General features: G+C 39.4%; 1 protein-coding gene across 2 annotated transcripts in view; it reads right to left on the bottom strand.

The window, feature by feature from the left end:
- Positions 1 to 220: 220 nt before the first annotated feature.
- zcchc9 (zinc finger, CCHC domain containing 9) overlaps positions 221 to 18155 on the bottom strand; it is a 43288-nt gene continuing 25353 nt past the window's right edge. For both annotated transcript variants that reach the window (XM_048528356.2, XM_048528355.2), the window contains exons 5-6: positions 6806 to 6874; positions 221 to 717 (exon numbers count right to left, since the gene is read on the bottom strand). In XM_048528356.2, the coding sequence (XP_048384313.1) occupies positions 596 to 717; positions 6806 to 6874 (191 nt within the window). In that variant the 3' untranslated portion in view covers positions 221 to 595. The remainder of the gene's footprint in view (positions 718 to 6805; positions 6875 to 18155) is intronic.

The raw sequence follows: 18155 nt of genomic DNA, 5'->3' as shown, positions 1-18155 counted from the left end.
GTCACTTTTTTTCTTCATCATTAAAACTTTACCTAAAATTCACCTCTGACAAAAGTTGCCAATATCTCCTTCCTTGGGTTGGTGTCAATTCTTGTGCAATTATTCACTGTGAAGCGAATTTTCTTACATTCAAGGCACTTTACAAATGTCGAAGCAGCAAAGCTCGATTCTTCAACTTTCTATTTGCAATTTAAGACAAAATTATATGAACTAAATATAATCTCAATACAATTGTATACAACCATTTATTAGAATTAGGTGCAATGAACAGTTTTAAATTTCATCAGGCCTGGATTTGACACACAATAGCCCCACCTGCTGGAATTAAATTGATTTTTTTCACGCTTCCCATTTCAACATAACATTCAAATTTTTAAATCAAAACACAAATATTCTTCATCTTTAAAGATTGTAGGAACTGCAGATGCTGGAGACGGAGGGTCTAGGTCTGAAACATCAGCCTTCCTGCTCCTCTGATGCTGCTTGGCCTGCTGTGTTCATCCAACTCTACGTCTTGTTATCACAAATATTCTTTAGATGAGTTGCAGGATTCCCCTACAAGCTAATCGATGCAATTCTCATTTCAAAGATCCATTCAAAAATTTACAGTTTTTGAAACTTTAGGTTTTGCTTTATGAGTATCTGAAGGCAACGGGATTTCTTCATAATCAGCACTCATTCCTTCAGTCCATCGGGCAACAGTTAAAACAGAATTACCTAAAGGATGAAAAACACTACAGTTAAAGACATAATTAGAAGAACTGTCAAAAGTTTCAGAAATTGCAACTAACTGGAGTAAAAGTAAGCCATTCTCTATTCCGAAGAACTGCTTAAAGATGGTTTTGCCTGTATTGATAAAAGGCAGATTTTGGAATAAAACATACACATTGAGCAGAATACTGCGGCAGAACGTATTTTATTCAGGATTGAGAATGATAGAAAGGCAATTTCTTTTTTGGCTTACTAGAATCAAATGTTTTCATCTTCTCTGGTGGGCAGTTATTTACATGAAGGAACGTTGGGGTTGAAATGACGTGAGCTAATGACTGAAGTTTCTAGTTATTATTTTAAGAAATTTCACTTATTTAGCCTTTGTTACGGAGTTGCATTTCCATTAATAAACTTAGATAACATATTGCAACATTTAGAAAATTTTGTCAGTGCATGTTCCCACGGATTATGATAATGGTTATTTTTATGCTGTTGCAGCAATCGCCCAAGATAACCATCATAACTATCATCACTGAGCAGAGAGCTTGGAGTTGCAAGATATTAGAACATGGGATATTCAGAGTCTAGCCCAATTCTCTCCATTCCACTTTCTGATCTCCACCATGTTGACAATAGAAATGAGTTGAGGAAATTCCAGACAGGAAAACTTTGGATAAAGAGGTGGACCATTTTCCTCCAGATCATTTGTAGGGTTGAAACACTAATAACAGATGCCCAGAGACAGTTGTCATATAATGTGCTCGATCAATAGAAGTTAGACGACACTAAGACAAAGAAAGAGATTTCATACCTACAAATAAGTGAAATAATTCAACTGCACAAAACCAAAAAAAATGCTACTGTTTTAACCAGATTACTATAAAAGATCAGGGAGCTAAAATGTTAACTGCTTATCTTTCAACTGATGATGTCTGAGCTGTTGAATTCTTTGCACAATTTCTCTTTTCATTTATAATGTAAAATTGCTTGTTTTATCAGTGAAGTGGTGAGTAGAATAGCTAATACTTAATACTACGTTTTTCTGTAAACTCACTCCCAGATTCAATATTCCTTCAGCAGCATTTACAATGTTGTTTAGGTTAATAAGATGAGGCAGTAGAAGTATTAGCACACAACCTTGACCCTGAGCTGAGTTTAAACTTTTTTTTGAAGTTAGACATGAAAATTATTAATTGCAGTGTCTTTTCCCATTGCATTGCTGCCAAACACCTCCTTGGTCACCCCCAGGTTCAACCATTCAATACCCCACACCCCCAACTAGCTGGCAAAGTGACTATTGCTGATTTCCGATGGCTTCCCAATACCCTAGCAATGATTTTAAAAATCATTATTCTTATTTATAAATATTTCAATGATTCATTCCATCCATGCCTATAACATCGTTCAACTCCGAATCCTAGTTGAAATCTAACTCTTCTGAGTCTGCATTGACTTATATAGTCCTGCATGGAAATTTTCTTGTACAATCTGTCCAACTTGTTACATCTTAATATTTTCAAAAGCCTCCTGTTATGGGCCCTAATTTTTTCCCCCACTTTTTTCAATGCCCAATCAGCACCTGTGTCAAGTGCCTCTAGACATTCTGCTATTCCAAAATGCACGTTATTGTCATGCCAAAGATGCCATGGAGAAGGCTGATATTTGAAATATATTTTAAAAAAAAACATGTCAGCAACATGGAATTTTCCTTTCGGATTGGAGAAAAGATATGCTGCTGAGAGCTTTGCTTATCTTAGTGACTAGGTACTGTGAATAATTTATAACTAAGGCACCAGCATTTTCTTGGCCTCCGGTATTTTAATGCAGAATTACTTGTTTTATCAGTGAAGTGCTGCATACAACAGCTAACACTTAATACTATGTTTCTCCGTACACGCATTCCCAGATTCTATATTCCTTCAGCAGGATTTACAATGCTGTTGTTGTACAGTTCTGGTGCTCTGGTAAAAACCACACCGTGTAGTAATCTGTGCACTATCATGCCATTTAAGTTACTTAGCTTAACTGTAATTGTGAAGCTTGATATCTAATGGCAACATGAACAGCTGTTTCATTCTCCAACCATCAGAACAGGCAGTCAGCATTAAATTTACTCAATGTATGCTCAGTACAATATTCTAAGAGAGGTTCCTGCAAGGCTGCAAAGGAGTAAAGAATAACTAACTTCACAACTTCTTTTTACAATATTAGCAATGGGATCCTCATTCATGACCAGCAGTTTTTTTTATTAAATGTTTCTGTGAAAATCATGACTTAAATGTCCAATTGAAACATATACTGTGTGTTGTAAGAAAAAGGATGTCCTTTTCCAGGAAAATCAGAACATGGTGTGGTAATCAAAAAGATAACAAATGAGAACACAAGAACATGAGAAATGGGAGGAGGAGTAAGATCATGGCTGATCAGCCCCAGGCCTCAACTCCTACTTAACTTCAACTCATCACAGCCCTCAATTTCCCAATGTTTCAAAAATCTGCCTCGTCTTGAAATGCTTTTAGTGGTCTAACATCTACAGCTCTTTCTGGCAGACAACTCTAAACATTCACTACCCTGTGGGAAAAGAAATTAATGTGCATATCAGTTTTAAATGAGTGTTCCCCCATCCACCCCACAGATGGAAACATCTTTTCCACATCTACTGTCGAGCTCCCCCTCAGAATCACATTCTTCAAAACTCTAATGAATTAAGGCCTAATCTGCCTTGCCTTTCTTTATAAGTTAACCCTTTCACCCCAGGAATTAGTCTAGTGAATCTAACTACCCCCAATGCCAGTACCCCCTTTCTTAAATATGGTAACCAAAACTAAATGCAGTATTTCGGGTATGGCCTCACCAACACTCTGTACAGGTGTCACAAGACCTCCCTGATTTTAAACTCCAACCCCACAGTAATAAAGGCCAAAATTCCATTAACTTTCTTATTGATTTGCTGTACGGGCAAGCTAAAACTTTGCATTCATGCACAAAAACACCTGGTCCCTCTGCACTGCTCGTTTTTTTTGGAGTCTCTTTAGTTAAATGTTGTCTGACTTTCATTTCTTCTAATCGAAATGCATGACCTCAGGCTTCCCTACATTAAGCTCTACCTGCCAGATTTTTGCCCACACTCTCAACACATTAATATTCCTTTGCTGATTCCTCATGCCCACATCACAACATTTTCTCCCACTTATTTTTGTATTGCCAGCAAATTTGGATACATTATATTCTACTCCCTTATCCAAGTCAACAACACAGACAGTAAATAATTGAGGCTCTAGGGCCAATCTATATGGTGCTGTACTAGTTACATCTTTTAACGTGAAAAAATCTACTAATCCCAACTCTGTGTTAACCAACCCTCAAGTTATACTAATGTACACTCCCAATACCGTGGAAACTAGCATTTTCTTGGCAAAAGGTATTAGGTTAACTGGCTTCCACTTTTCTGCTTTCTGTCTCCCTCTTTTCTTGAACAGAGGTGTTACATCAGTGGTTTTTCCATTCTGCTGGAACTCTACCAGAAGCTAGCGAGTTCTGGAATATTTCAATCAATGTCTCCACTATGTCTGGAGCCATTTCCTTTAAAACTCATGGATGCAGGCCATCAGGTTGGAGACCCGTCTACTTTTAGTCCTATTTGTTTGTGTCACTTCTGAGAGAGACCGTTACAAGATCTTTCCTACTATTCGCACCTTGCTTAACTGTTCACTTTGAGAGCTGGTGATGTAGTGGGAATATCACTGGAGTAGTAATCCAGACCCCCAAGGTAAAGTCTGAGGATGTGAACTCCAATCCCATCAAGTTATATGGTGAAATTTGGACTGAATAATTACAAAAAAAACTAGCCTATTGCAACCGCGTGATCACTGTTGATTGTCACAGAAACCCATCTGGTTCACGAATGCCTTTTAGGGAAGGAAATCTGCCATCCTGCCCTATTCTGGACTATACTTGACCCCTCAATGTGACTCCAGACCTACAGCAATGTGTTTCACTCCTAACTGCTATTTGGGCAATTAGGGATAGGCAATAAGTGCTGGCATTACATATAAAAAAAAATCTTATGAAGAGATGTTTTATAGGTTGGACTTGTATTCATTGGAATTTAGACAAACAAGGAGATTTTATTGAAACATACAAGATGTTTAGGGCATTTGACAGTAGAGCTGGAGAGATAGTTTCTCATTGCGAATGATTCCAGGAGAAAAGGGCATAATCTTAGAGTAAGGGGTTTAAGACAGAGACGAAGGAGAATTTTGTTCTCTTAGAGGATAGTGATCTGTGGAATTCTTTACCGCAGACAGATTTCAAGCTGGTTATTAATTAAATTCAAAAGGCTGAGATTGACAATGTTTCAATTAGAAATGGAATTAAGGCTAATGTGAAAAAGGCAGGAAATTGGAGTTGAAGATTACTAGATCATTCATGATCTCGCTGCATGACACAGCAGGCTTGATGGGCCAAATGTGGTCAGGTCATTATCCAGAACAAAGTTATGGGCACCTCATTCACCACTTTAAACATTCACACAATCCAGTCCATTAATGACACACACACGCAGTGGTACCACAAAGAGTACCACCAAAAGGCAGCAGATAACATGGGAACCCTAGTACCCACAAGCCATGTATAATCCTTACTTGGAATTATGTCATTCGTTCACTGTCGCTGGGTCAAAATAGGATCACAGGTATAGGAGTAGACCATTCAGACTCTCAAGCCTGTTTCACCATTCAAAGAGATCATGGTTGATCAGCGGCCTACTCTATATCTGCCTTTGTCACATATCCCTTAATATCTTTGCTGTAGGAAGAATTACCTCTATCAGATTTAAATTTAGTAACTGATCAGGCATCCAATGCCATTTATGGAAGAAGTCTTGAGCAGTCTATCACCCTTTGTGTGCAGAAACACTCCCTGTACATTCTGGCCCTAATTTATTGAATAAAATCCCCAACCAGTGGAAACAGTTTATGTTTATCTACTCAGTCTTTTCTTGTTAATATCTTGAAACAGTGCAATCTCTCCTCATAATTTAACCTCTTAAATTCAGGTATCATTCTTGTAAACCTACAAAGGTCAAAGCCTGGAACTCCTTTCCTAACAGCACTGTGGGTCTGTGTACCTCTCGTATTGCTGCAGTTCAAGGAAACAACTTACTAAGTACAATTAATGATGGACAAAATCCCCATTTGGATATTCTACGTTTAGAGTGCATTCTAAATATACCCTTTGTCAACCAGCTAACCAAGTTGAATAGCTGTAAACCCATGTTTACTATCAGGGTTACTGAGCACATATGTGGAACTGCACTGCAACTACACATGCTCAAGAGAAGGATAGTTTTGGATTCTTGATTATTATTGGATCTTCACTCATCCAGGCAGGTGGACGGCATTCCATTGCTCTCCTGAATTTTGTTTTGTAGATCATGTACAGAAATTTCTTATTCATTCATATTGTGGGGGTAACTTCACCATCTTTGATACATCTAGTTGGTTGTTTTGGAGGTTTTCAAGGCAAATTTACATTCTGTCCCCATGTATCTTGAGCGCTGTTGCCTTAAAGGGCACTGATTAATTAGTAAGCCGACTTTACCAAGCCATTTCAGCACCCTTTCTTGTGCAGCGTAAATTATATTCTCTTTGAAATTTGGTATTCATTCATTTGATCTAATAAATTACTAACAATAAACTCCGACAACACAGCTGACTCTCATCACAATTAGAAATTGTAGTTAGTCAGTCCTCTGGAATCTGCAAAACAAAAATCAGAAACTCCCAGAAATGTTCAATAAGTCAGGCAACATTAATGGAGAGCAACATAATTCAGATTGGTGGATGATCAATATCAGAGCAATAACTAGATAAACTAGGTAATAAATAACTAGAATAAAATCCATCTGAAATGTACATCCCATTTTCTTCTGTATAAATGTTCCTGACTTCGGAGAAGTTTTTCTGGAATATTTTATTTTTATTTCAGATTTCCAGTTTCTTAAGAATTTTGCTTTTGCTCGAGAATCTCTATGTTGTGCTAAGGTCATAGAATTTCGAAAAATCAAACAAAGTGCATGAAGTTTCGTACTTACTCGTATTCTGATGATCTGGGCAGTCCTTTTGAAAATGCTCTACTGAACCACACAGCTTGCAGCAACGGCCTGAAAAACAACACCATATGGTTGAGGAATTCTGAAATGCAACTGAACATATTCTGAATTTTCAAAGTATGAATATGTTTTATGAAATATGCCTGAGCTATTGAAGCCAGTAAGAATGGAAATTGTGGATGGGCTGTTCATAATTTTGCAGACTTCCTTGACCTTCCATTAACCTTCCTCATAGCTTGCTGCACTGCATGTTACCTTTCAGTGATTTATCAACAAGGACAATAAAAAATGTGAGGCTGGATGAACACAGCAGGCCAAGCAGCATCTCAGGAGCACAAAAGCTGACGTTTCGGGCCTAGACCCTTCATCAGAGAGGGGAATGGGGAGAGGGAACTGGAATAAATAGGGAGAGAGGGGGAGGCGGACCGAAGATGGAGAGTAAAGAAGATAGGTGGAGAGAGTATAGGTGAGGAGGTAGGGAGGGGATAGGTCAGTCCAGGGAAGACGGACAGGTCAAGGAGGTGGGATGAGGTTAGTGGGTAGACGGGGGTGCGGCTTGGGGTGGGAGGAAGGGATGGGTGAGAGGAAGAACCGGTTAGGGAGGCAGAGACAGGTTGGACTGGTTTTGGGATGCAGTGGGTGGGGGGGGGGAGAGAAGAGCTGGGCTGGTTGTGTGGTGCAGTGGGGGGAGGGGACGAACTGGGCTGGTTACCCTGCAGCCTAATGGTATCAATGTGGACTTCACCAGTTTCAAAATCTCCCCTTCCCCCACTGCATCCCTAAACCAGCCCAGCTCTTCCCCCCCCACCCACTGCATCCCAAAACCAGTCCAACCTGTCTCTGCCTCCCTAACCGGTTCTTCCTCTCACCCACCCCTTTCTCCCACCCCAAGCCGCACCCCCAGCTACCTACTAACCTCATCCCACCTCCTTGACCTGTCCGTCTTCTTTGGACTGACCTATCCCCTCCCTACCTCCTCACCTATACTCTCTCCACCTATCTTCTTTACTCTCCATCTTCGGGGTCCGCCTCCCCCTCTCTCCCTATTTATTCCAGTTCCCTCTCCCCATCCCCCTCTCTGATGAAGGGTCTAGGCCCGAAACGTCAGCTTTTGTGCTCCTGAGATGCTGCTTGGCCTGCTGTGTTCATCCAGCCTCACATTTTATTATCTTGGAATTCTCCAGCATCTGCAGTTCCCATTATCTCTGATACTATCAACAAGGACAGCCTAGGTTCCTTTGTACATCTACATTTTCCAACCTCTTACAACTTAAGAAATACTCCACACATCTATTTTTCCTACGAAAGTGGATAAATTCATATTTTTACACATTCTATCCCATCTGCCATATTCTTGCTCAATCAATAAGCCTGACCAAATCCTGCTGAAGCCACTTTATAAGTTTCTCATAATACATATCCCCACTTTGCTTTCAATCACCCAGAAATTTGGAAATATTACATTTAAATCCACCTCCAAATTGTTGACATGTATTGTGAACAGTTGGGGCTCCTGAATACTGTTTCTATGGTACCCCATTGTCTCAGATTGACAATGAATAAACCAGTTATTCCTATTCTGTATTCTGGCTGTTAACCAATCGTTAATCCTTGCCAGTAGGTTTATGTCCTATCTCATGTGCTTCAATTTTCTAAACGAGCTCCTGTAGGGATTTCATCAAAAGATTTGAAAATTGTAGTATTCTACATCCACCAGTGCTTTTTCATTGATTTTGTTAGTACATCTTGAGTCCAGTGACCAACTTAAAACTTTAACTCAACATTCTCTCCACAGATGCTGCCAGACCTACTGAGTTTCACCAGCAATTTTTATTTTGGATCTTCAGCATCCACAGATCTTTGCCTTACTTCACAGGTAATGAACTTGCACAAGACACTAGTTACATTGCAGTTTGAATATTTTGTTTAGTTCTACGTGGCTCACCCAGGAAGGATGTGAAGTCATTCAAAAGCCTGCAGAAGAGATTTACAAGAATGGTTCCAGGGATGAGAAATTTCTGTTAGGAAGATATGATGGAGAAGTTGGAACTATTTTTCTCAGAAAAGACAATTCTAAGAGAAGATTTGTGCTAAGTTTCCAAAATCATACGGTGTCTAAAAGGGAGAATGTGTTCCCACTTGTAAAAGATCAAGAACAAGCGGGCACAGATTTAAAATAATTTGCAAAAGAAGCAAATGTCATGTGAAAATATAGCCTTTTCACTCAGCATTTACAGTGCAATATCATGCTATAGAAAATTGTGCTATACGGGGCCTATGAGAAAAGCAGGGTTAGGAGCACAAAGGACACAAGTATATTTTCCAAATTTTCTTCCTCACCTGTTTTGCTTCATTTTTATAGCCACAGTTATAATGACAGTTTATCAGACAGGTGATGCTGCAAAGAGGCAATACATTTACGAATCTGACCTTGCATTTGCAATGAAATGACAGCTGGGCTTTAAATAAGAGTTCTGCCACTGGAAATCCCAGCAATGGTCAGTACTGCATGATAGTGTGAGCGTGATCCAAAAGAGGTGAACAGTGCAAAATTGTGAGGTAGAGCTCACAGCCAGCCAATCTCCATGAAACTCCCCCAAAATTGACACATTAGCAATTTCAGATGTAATCTTGAACACCTGCCTGAAATAGGGGGACGGTCATTGGAGTGGCCATCATCCAAAAGAGGATAGTGCAAAATTGAGAGAGATAGAGCTCACAGCATCTCTCTATGAAACTCCCCCGAAATTGACACGGCAGCAATTTTTCGTAAAATTCCTTTCTTCATTTAAATATTGATCTGACCTGACATTCCATTGGCACAGATTTCTGGATAGATTTTCAGCTAAGTGAAGCTGAGGAATCTGACATTTCTTTTCTATATAGACCATTAGCATTGAAGGTACTTAATAGGATTTAAATGCATTATAAAACTGAGTAACACTGCATTCAAAATAGTACTGGAAAAGAGCAATCCATATTATCCATACTCAATGGAACTGCATTATAGCCGACACAAGTTTGTGTTTTTCAAATATTATTCCCCTATTCAACAATCAAGTTACAGCCAATTCGCGTCGCTGGAACACCCCTGTATTAGTAAACTGGTACTGTGTCGAAACAAGGCACTTGATACCTCATTCTTGAGTTACCTTCTTCATTAAATTAGGTTACCCAAATGCCAATTCCAACATCATAGACTTCGAGTTGGATCTAATTGACAGTTATGGCATTTTCATTTGTGGTTTAAAAGCACTATAACTATTGGCAAAAAATTTGGGCATAACTGAACAATTCTGACTCAGTACGTTCCAGGCTTGATCCTGGTACATGCCCATAAGCTGACGATACTTATATGAACTATAACTGGTTACAGGGTTTCTAGTTACAGGCACCAGTTTCTCAGACCATTATCTCAACATCATGAAGGCTCAATTGTGCTCAGTTACTCAGGGTGGAGGACCTAAACTAAGGCATAGATATGAAACAAAACAATTGGCTACTTGGAAGGGAAACTAAACATTAAGTGCACAAGTATTAATGAAACAAGAAAGCTGAATCAGGTGAACCAAGACAAGGTTGTAAAACAAAAGCTGGATATGAAAAGCAGACATTTCAGCAATGAGGAGAGGCAGAGGAATTGGGGCTTATTTCAAGAGAACAAAAAATTGATTAAGACCAAGCCACAGGATTTCAATGTATGAGCAGTTTTGAACTAGGTACTTACAATTTTCATAAATGTTTCAATTTCCCTCGAGACAGAACAAGTAAAAGACTTGGTTTGATGCAATTTGTTAAATTGCTGTATTTCATGATAAGGTGAACATGCAGAGCTGGTGTTAAGAATAACGACAACCGCCATTTATATAACACCACGAACACAGTAAAATGCTCCAAAGAACAATTCTAACTGTGAGAAGTAACTGCAAAGAAGCTATTATGATAGGTGACCAAAAGCTTTGCAAAACAAGTTGCTTTCAAGTTTAATCTTAATGGAGGTGAGACAGATGAAGAGCACATACTAAGTTCAATCTGTACTATTTATCTATATGTAACATGCAACACTATGTTAATGTATGATCTTATTAACTAAAACAAGACGATTTCTAATTAACCTCCAGCAACTTATCATTTTTGCTTCAGCAAAATTTTTGCAGCTTTCTGTTTAACAAACATTACTGGCAAAAAGCCTCTGTCAATTTTTTTTCTTATGTCTTACCACTGGTGTTCACACACTGAAAGGAAAGGTCGACAAAACACTGCCTGGGATCAGTGGCTCTCCAAAGTGAGAGTCAATTATTAATTAACGACATAAGCCAATGAATTTCTCATTTTCTAGTGCATAGAGGAGCATTATGGAAGACTGCTCATGATTATCCTTTCCAGCTACTTTCTAGCTTTGTCTGAACTTTAAAACATACATGCATACACAATGCTTTAAAATATGCCATTCAATGAAACTGTTTCCACAAATCCTTTTGAGGAAAAATGGTTAAGTAATTTAGACGATGATACAGTATATTTTAATGATGTAGCATCAGCCAGATAGGACTGGAAGAGACAACTATAACCTATCTCTACACATCGTATAAATTAGACGTAAATGTTGCGATTAACCCATGGTCCCAGAACCGGACGGCTGTCCACCCCACAGAACAACAACCCAAAAACAGTCAATATCATGGGATGCAATAAAGAAATTTGGGGGGGAGAAAGGTACTAAATTAAACCAAAGAATATAAAAGTTTAAGACACAGTGCGTGGTTATTTAGTACGTAATATTTGTGATATCAAGTTATTTCAAGCTAATGATTTTATTTAATCCTGTCATGGTTTGACTGAAACCTACTGATGCAGTCATATGATAATCTGATTCTATTTTTCTTAACTAGAATAAACATGACAATTCCATTCAAGCTATCTGCTATTTTTAAAATTATAAAACATGAATATCTTTTATTTAAGTCTAGGTCTCATCTACCTACATGAAAGAAAATTTTACTTTATGCTGGGAAGGAAGGTAAGAGAGTTGATCAAGGAAATGAAATTCTTGCATTTAAGGACTTTTCTGACATCTGAAATACTTGGATGGTTCAAATTAAATGTCTTAAATAACCAGAGATCAGACAGGGTCTCTTTTGGGCAATCACCGCAAGCTCTTTGAACCATACATAAATGGGGCTTGTGTTCTAAAACCTCACATATTGAAATCCACATACAAAGAGTAAAACACAGAAGTAATCTTCTACGGTTGAGCCCATAAGGAGCAATGGAATGGAACTCATGGATCAATGCAAATCATGAAGCATCTAATCTGATTAGGTGAAATGACTGCAGTTCCTAATCAGAGATTTTAGAAAAAGTGTGTTCATTCTAGTTCACTGACAGGAAGTAGTCAATCTTGGAACCATATGGTCAGATTGAGACAATGCTGAAAAACTGCAAAACTAGTGCAACTTCTTCAAATCTGGCCATGTATATGGTGGAATTTGATTTCAATAAAAATCTGGAATTAAGAGCCTAACGATGGCCATGCATGCATTGCCAATTATTGGAAAAACCCCATCTGATCTACTAATGTCCTTTAGTGAAGGAAACTGCCATTCTTTCCTGGCCTGGCCTACATGTGACTCCAGACCCATAGCAGTGTGGTTGACTCTTAACTGCCATCTGGGTAATTAGGGATGGGCAATGAATGCTGGCCTAGAGAGTGATGCCCACATCTAGTGAATTAGTTTAAAAAAAACTTCTCCTGGGTAGTTAGCAAGAAGAGGTGAAATCTTTCACCTGTCTGAAGTTTTACGTAAAATAATTACTTGGAAGGAATTAATACTGCTGTATGTGTAGAATTAGTATTGCTGCATCCAAATAAGAACGTAAGAAGGGATGTTGTGGTGCAGTGGTAATGGTAACCTCTGAGCCAGGAGGCCCATGTTCAAATCACACCTCTCTCGAGGTGAGTAGTAAGATCTCTGAACAGATTGTTACAGATATTTGTAATCAACATAAAAATAGGAGAATACACCATTCAGCCCTTCATGCCTACTTCGCTAATATCTTGCCTGACTTGGCCCAGGCTTCAGCCCCTTTCTTTGCGTCAGCTTCTCATAGCCCTCGACTCCTTGTTATTCTAAAAATTCATCCAGCTCCTCTTTAAATACATTCAGTGATCAAGCCTCTATATCTCTCTTGGGTAGAGAATTTCAGACATTCACGAACCACAGAGGAAGAAATGTTTTCACATCCCAGTTTAAAATGAGTGCCCTTATTCTATAACTGTGACCCCTAGCTCACTTGTTGAAACAGTTTCTCAACATCTCAAGCTATCCCTCAGAACCTTGTATTTTTCATTCAGATCACCCCTTATTATTTTAAACTTCAATGAATAACTGACTAATCTGTTCAGCCGCCCTTAATAAGTCAATCTTTTCATCCCATCAATCAGCCTAGTGTATTAGAGATATTGCGAAATATTGGTAGCTCGGGTAAATTGGTTGGCTGTTGGTTTGTTCGCCGAGCTTGGCAAATGAATTGCAAACGTTTCGTCTCCAGTCGAGAAGACATCATCAGTGCCATTTGATTGGCTGTTTGGAGGTTGTTTGAATTGTTTCTGCACGCCTTGGGTTCGTGGCGTTTGGTCTCTTCCGTGGTTTCCCCCCCCCCCCCCCCCGAGTTCGTTGTTCTCTTGTCCGTAACGGTTGGTAGGCTGGATTGATTTCGATGTGTCTGTTTATTGCTTCTTCGGATGATTACCATGCCTCGATAAATTCCCATTCTTATTTGGTATTTTCTTGTGCCAGTACCTTCACCTTGTTCCAGTCGAACTGGTGTCCCTCTTGGTCCTCGTGGACGGATACCAGTGACATTGGGTCGTGCCTTTGGGTGGCGAGCTGGTGTTCATGGATTCTCGTAGACAGCTTTCTTCCGGTTTGACCGACGTAGTGCTTGAAGCATTTGTTGCATTGAATTTGGTAGATCACGTTGCTTCTTTTCATCAAATCCAGTTTCCCTTTGGGTTTTGATAGTCTGCTCCTGAGTGTATTCATGGATCGGTAGGCGGCGGTTACTCCAAGTAAAGCATGTAATTAAGAAAGCAGACTCGGCGACTGTGGCTTTGGCAGAGTTGAGGTCCACTGATGTAAACAGGGAGGTTACATCGAATGACACCATTATCTCGTCTTCCTCGATTTGTACACCTCTCAGCTTTTCTAAGAATTGCTGTGCATTACTAATTGAGTACGGGGATCCATTGATAAGATGTTTCACCTGTTTCCACAGTTCCTTTGATAAATTGTAGCTTTGTGTTTTTGGAAGTGAGACAATTGGTCATAGAGGTATTGTTTCCTTGTGTACCTTTGGGAGTCCGTAGAATCTAGCAACTTCCGAATCGTGTGCTCTCACCCTCCAGTGTTCTTCTTTGGTGATTTTGTTTAGTTCCTTGAGTTTCTTTAGGGTTTTGTTAATTTTGTTTGCATGTTTTGTAGTTTGATCAGAAACCTGTCTAGAAGAAAACTAACGGGAGCCGAAGAGAATGTACTGATTAGAGGGCTCAACTTCAACTTTAAGGACACCAGTAATTTAGAGTACTTGGCCAGCCTGGAAGCTGCTATGAAATCGAGCGGACTTGACGAAGAAGCCCAACAACAGCTACGTCAAACGGTCGTACCTGCTATTACACGCAACAAGCCCTTCAACGCTTTCTCTGTAGAAGAACGGGAGGTGCTAAACAACCTCAAAGCAGATCAAAACATCGTTATTCTACCAGCTGACAAAGGACGTATCACAGTCATCATGGACGAAGCAGAATACATCGACAAAGCAAGAGAACTACTCAACGACACATACCTATCACCGACTAGAAACCGATCAAACCACAAAACATGCAAACAAAATTAACAAAAGTTAATTTGAGTTTCTTTAGGGTTTTGTTAATTTTGTTTGCATGTTTTGTGGTTTGATCGGTTTTCTAGTCGATGTTTTTAGAGGTTCTCGTCACCCGAATACCGAACGGACAACGCCAAACCGAAGTCTACAGGAAGGAAACTCACACAGATCAACTTTTGAGCTGCCACAGCAACCACCCAAAATGCCACAAGCAAAGCTGTATCCAGACGCTATTCAAGCGAATTGACACACATTGCAATACCACAGAAGCCAAATTGAAAGAGGAGAAACGATTATATGAAGTTTTCACAAAAAATGGCTGAGAAACTTCATCCGGAGGCCACTGAGAATTCGCACAGCGACAATTCCCCCAAGACAACATGAAAACAGGAGAACTGTCCTCTCATATAGCAAGAATATTTATGAGATGACAGCAAGACTATTTAGACAACATGGAGTAACCGTCGCCTACCGACCCATGAATACACTCAGGAGCAGACTATCAAAACCCAAAGGGAAACTGGATTTGATGAAAAGAAGCAACGTGATCTACCAAACTCAATGCAACAAATGCTCCAAGCACTAAGTCGGTCAAACCGGAAGAAAGCTATCTACGAGAATCCATGAACACCAGCTCGCCACCCGAAGGCACGACCCAATGTCACTGGTATCCGTTCACGAGGACCAAGAGAGACACCAGTTCGACTGGAACAACGTGAAGGTACTGGCACAAGAAAATACCAAACAAGAATGGGAATTTATCAAGGCATGGTACTCATCCGAAGAAGCAATAAACAAACACATCGAAATCGATCCAGCCTACCAACCGTTATGGACAAGGGAACAATGAACTCAGGGGAACCGTGGAAGAGACCAAACGCTACGAACCCAAGGCGTGCAGAAACGATTCAAATAACCTCCAAACAGCCAATCAAATGGCACTGATAATGTCTTCTCGACTGGAGACGAAATGTTTGCAATTCATTTGCCAAGCACGGCGAACAAACCAACAGCCAGCCTAGTGTATCTCTTATAAACAGCCTGAAAGTCAGTATATCCCTTCTTAAATATGGGGACTAAAACTGCACACGGTCCTCCTGGTACAGCCTCAACAACACCCTTACCAGTTGTAACAAGATTTGCATAATTTTAAATGCCATCTAGTAATAAAGGCCAATATTCCTTCTGCTTTCTTAATTACATGCTTTACTTGTACATTATCATTTTGTATCTCGTGCACAGTAATTCTTTTTAACCACGAAGCAGTGAGTCCTGGATTCAGGTCCCACCTGCTCTGGAGGTGTGCAACAGCATCTTTGAACAGCTTGATTTAAAAATATCTATACAAGAACCAGTAGGTGCCCCTGCACTGCACTTTTTTTTGGGAGTCTTCTCCATTTAAATACTAATCTATTACCACTTGCAAATTACAGTAGAGTGTTCCAAACTTTCACCACACGGTGAAGGACGAAATGCTCCCCAAAGTCAATTTTGAAAGTTTTGGTTCCAATTTTAGACCACCTTTTTAGTATGAGGCACCCAAAATTTAATTGGATCTTTTCCTTTGTAAATTTCCTTCTGTCTTCCAAGCATTTCACTGACTGTAAGGCACTTTGTAAAGATCTAATGAGCAATAAATGTCTCTATTGTGCGTTATATTAAGGATTTCAGTTTAATGTGTATAAGAGGTTATATAATGCCTGTGTGTGTTTATCAATAGAACTTGAAATTTTGATCCACCATATAGGCTTGCAGAGGCAAGAAAACTTTGACTTTGCAATGGAGGTAACTGCTGAGTGTTTAAAAACTTAAGTGGTAAGAAAATTAACCTGGAGGTTGCAATTATCCAGTCTGCTGTGCTTATGCAAATAACACTTCTGTATATGTAAGCAGAAAGTGTGTGTTCTGGAGAATAGGGCAGAATCAAGTAGGCCTATAAAGAGGGAAATGTAGCTACAGAATACATACCCTGGGTGTGTTCATGTAAAAGACTCTGTCTTGTGTGTGTTAACCAATCGTCAATCCATGTTAATACATTGACCCCCGATGCGGTAAATTCCTATCCAGTGCACGCTACATCAGCTTGACAGCTTTGCTTATTATATCTTCAAACAAGTCTTGCAAATTTGCCAAGCATGATTTTCTTTCCTCAAAAGCATGTTGACTTTGTTTGATTGTATTAGGTTTTTCTATATATCCTGCTATTTCTTCCTTATTAACTGACTCTAGCATTTTCCCAATAACCATAAGATACGGGAGCAGAATTAGCTCATTGAGAATGCTTCAGTATTTGATCATGGCTGAATGTTTCTCAACCCTATTCTACTGCCTTCTTCCTATAAACCTTGACCCACTTACTAATCGAGAACCTATACCCCTGTTAAAAACACTTCAATGACTTGGCCTGCAAGCCTTCCGCATATATGAGTTCCACAGATTCACCACTCTCTGGCTGAAGAAATTTCTCCTCATCTCAAATCTTTGTGAACTGTTAAGCCAACTGGCTGAAAGTTTTTTGCTTTCTGTCTCCCTCCCTTCTTGAACAGGGCATTATTATGTTAGCTACTTTCTAATCCACTGGAACTCTGCCAGATTCCTGTGGGTTCTGAAAGATTTTTACCAATGCTTCCAATATTTCCACAGTCACTTCGTTTAAAACCCTTGGATGCCCATCATCAGGCCCTTCCATCTCATGTCTCCCTTCAATCCCATTAGTTTGTTAAAAAACTGCTACAAGATCTTCCTTCCGATTAGCACCTGGCTAACCTTTAGGATAAATGCAGTGTCTCTCACAGTGAAAATTAATGCAAAATATTTGACTAAATTACCTGTCATTTCCATATTCTCCATCATCAGCTCCCTAACTGCACTTCCCAAGGGTCCTATATTCACTTTAGTTCTACTTTCTTTTTGTATAAATGTTGAAGCTCTTGATGCGTGTTTATGTATTTTCTGTAAATTCTCTTTCATTAACAAATTTCTTTTTTATTCATTTTATTTCCCAATCCCCTGACTTACCAGCAGTGGACTTTGCTTTGTATGCTTTAGTTTTTGATTGGATACTCTCCTGGACAACCTTTAGTAACCATGGCAGTTTATCCTTCTTATCCAGTCCTTCATTTTTAACCAGAATAAATTTTCACTGAGCATTGTGAAATATCTGCCTAAGTGTCTGCCACTGCTCATTTACTGACCTTCCATTTAGCCTATTTTCTCAGCACGCTTTGGCCAACTCTTTTCTCGTATCTCTGTAATTATCCTTATTTAAGCTGAGGACACTGGTTTGAGATGCAGGTTGTCCTGTCCCAAAATTTACTCGAAATTCTACCCGACTGTGTTTATTGCTGCATAGAGGTTCCTTACTTTGTGATGTATAACTAAATCTAAAATAGAGCAGCATATTACACAGGGATGGACTAAGAAACAATCCCTGGAGCACTCTAGAAAT

The sequence above is a fragment of the Stegostoma tigrinum genome, chromosome 3, assembly GCF_030684315.1.
Source record: "Stegostoma tigrinum isolate sSteTig4 chromosome 3, sSteTig4.hap1, whole genome shotgun sequence".
NCBI classification, from domain to species: domain Eukaryota; kingdom Metazoa; phylum Chordata; class Chondrichthyes; order Orectolobiformes; family Stegostomatidae; genus Stegostoma; species Stegostoma tigrinum.
This window is presented reverse-complemented; position numbering and strand designations above follow the sequence as displayed.